The following is a 346-nucleotide window of genomic DNA, read 5'->3' on the forward strand; positions in this document are numbered from 1 at the left end:
AATGATTACATAGTAATACCCAAAATTTCATGCTTTTCTGAATGCATCCACTAACAAGTAATTGACTATCCCCATCTAACATTACGTAACCATCTCCACCAAATTAATAAAGGAAACACAATTGCATTCTCATATATCACTAAGAAGAGGTCGTTCTCAGGCATGACTAAGGAGGCTTAAGTGAGCAGTAATGTGCAGCAATCGTACCAGGGTCTGGCTTTTATACTGGACAGCTCTTTGTGTGATCGAGATACGGAGCTTAATGCTAAAGTTACCTGTTGGTATTTGAGCTTTTTTTTTTTTTTTATTCAGTTAAACGTGAAGGTATTCACTTAGAAAAACATAA

General features: G+C 35.8%; 1 protein-coding gene across 1 annotated transcript in view; it reads right to left on the minus strand.

Annotated features, from left to right (window-relative positions):
- Nucleotides 1-82, minus strand: part of LOC119588272 (glycine-rich cell wall structural protein-like) — a 1,056-nt gene extending 974 nt beyond the window's left edge. The window contains exon 1 of the mRNA XM_037936968.1: nt 20-82. Within this exon, the coding sequence (XP_037792896.1) occupies nt 20-82 (63 nt within the window). The remainder of the gene's footprint in view (nt 1-19) is intronic.
- Between the last annotated feature and the right edge of the window lie 264 nt (nt 83-346).

This window comes from Penaeus monodon, chromosome 23 (assembly GCF_015228065.2).
Source record: "Penaeus monodon isolate SGIC_2016 chromosome 23, NSTDA_Pmon_1, whole genome shotgun sequence".
In the NCBI taxonomy this organism is placed as follows: domain Eukaryota; kingdom Metazoa; phylum Arthropoda; class Malacostraca; order Decapoda; family Penaeidae; genus Penaeus; species Penaeus monodon.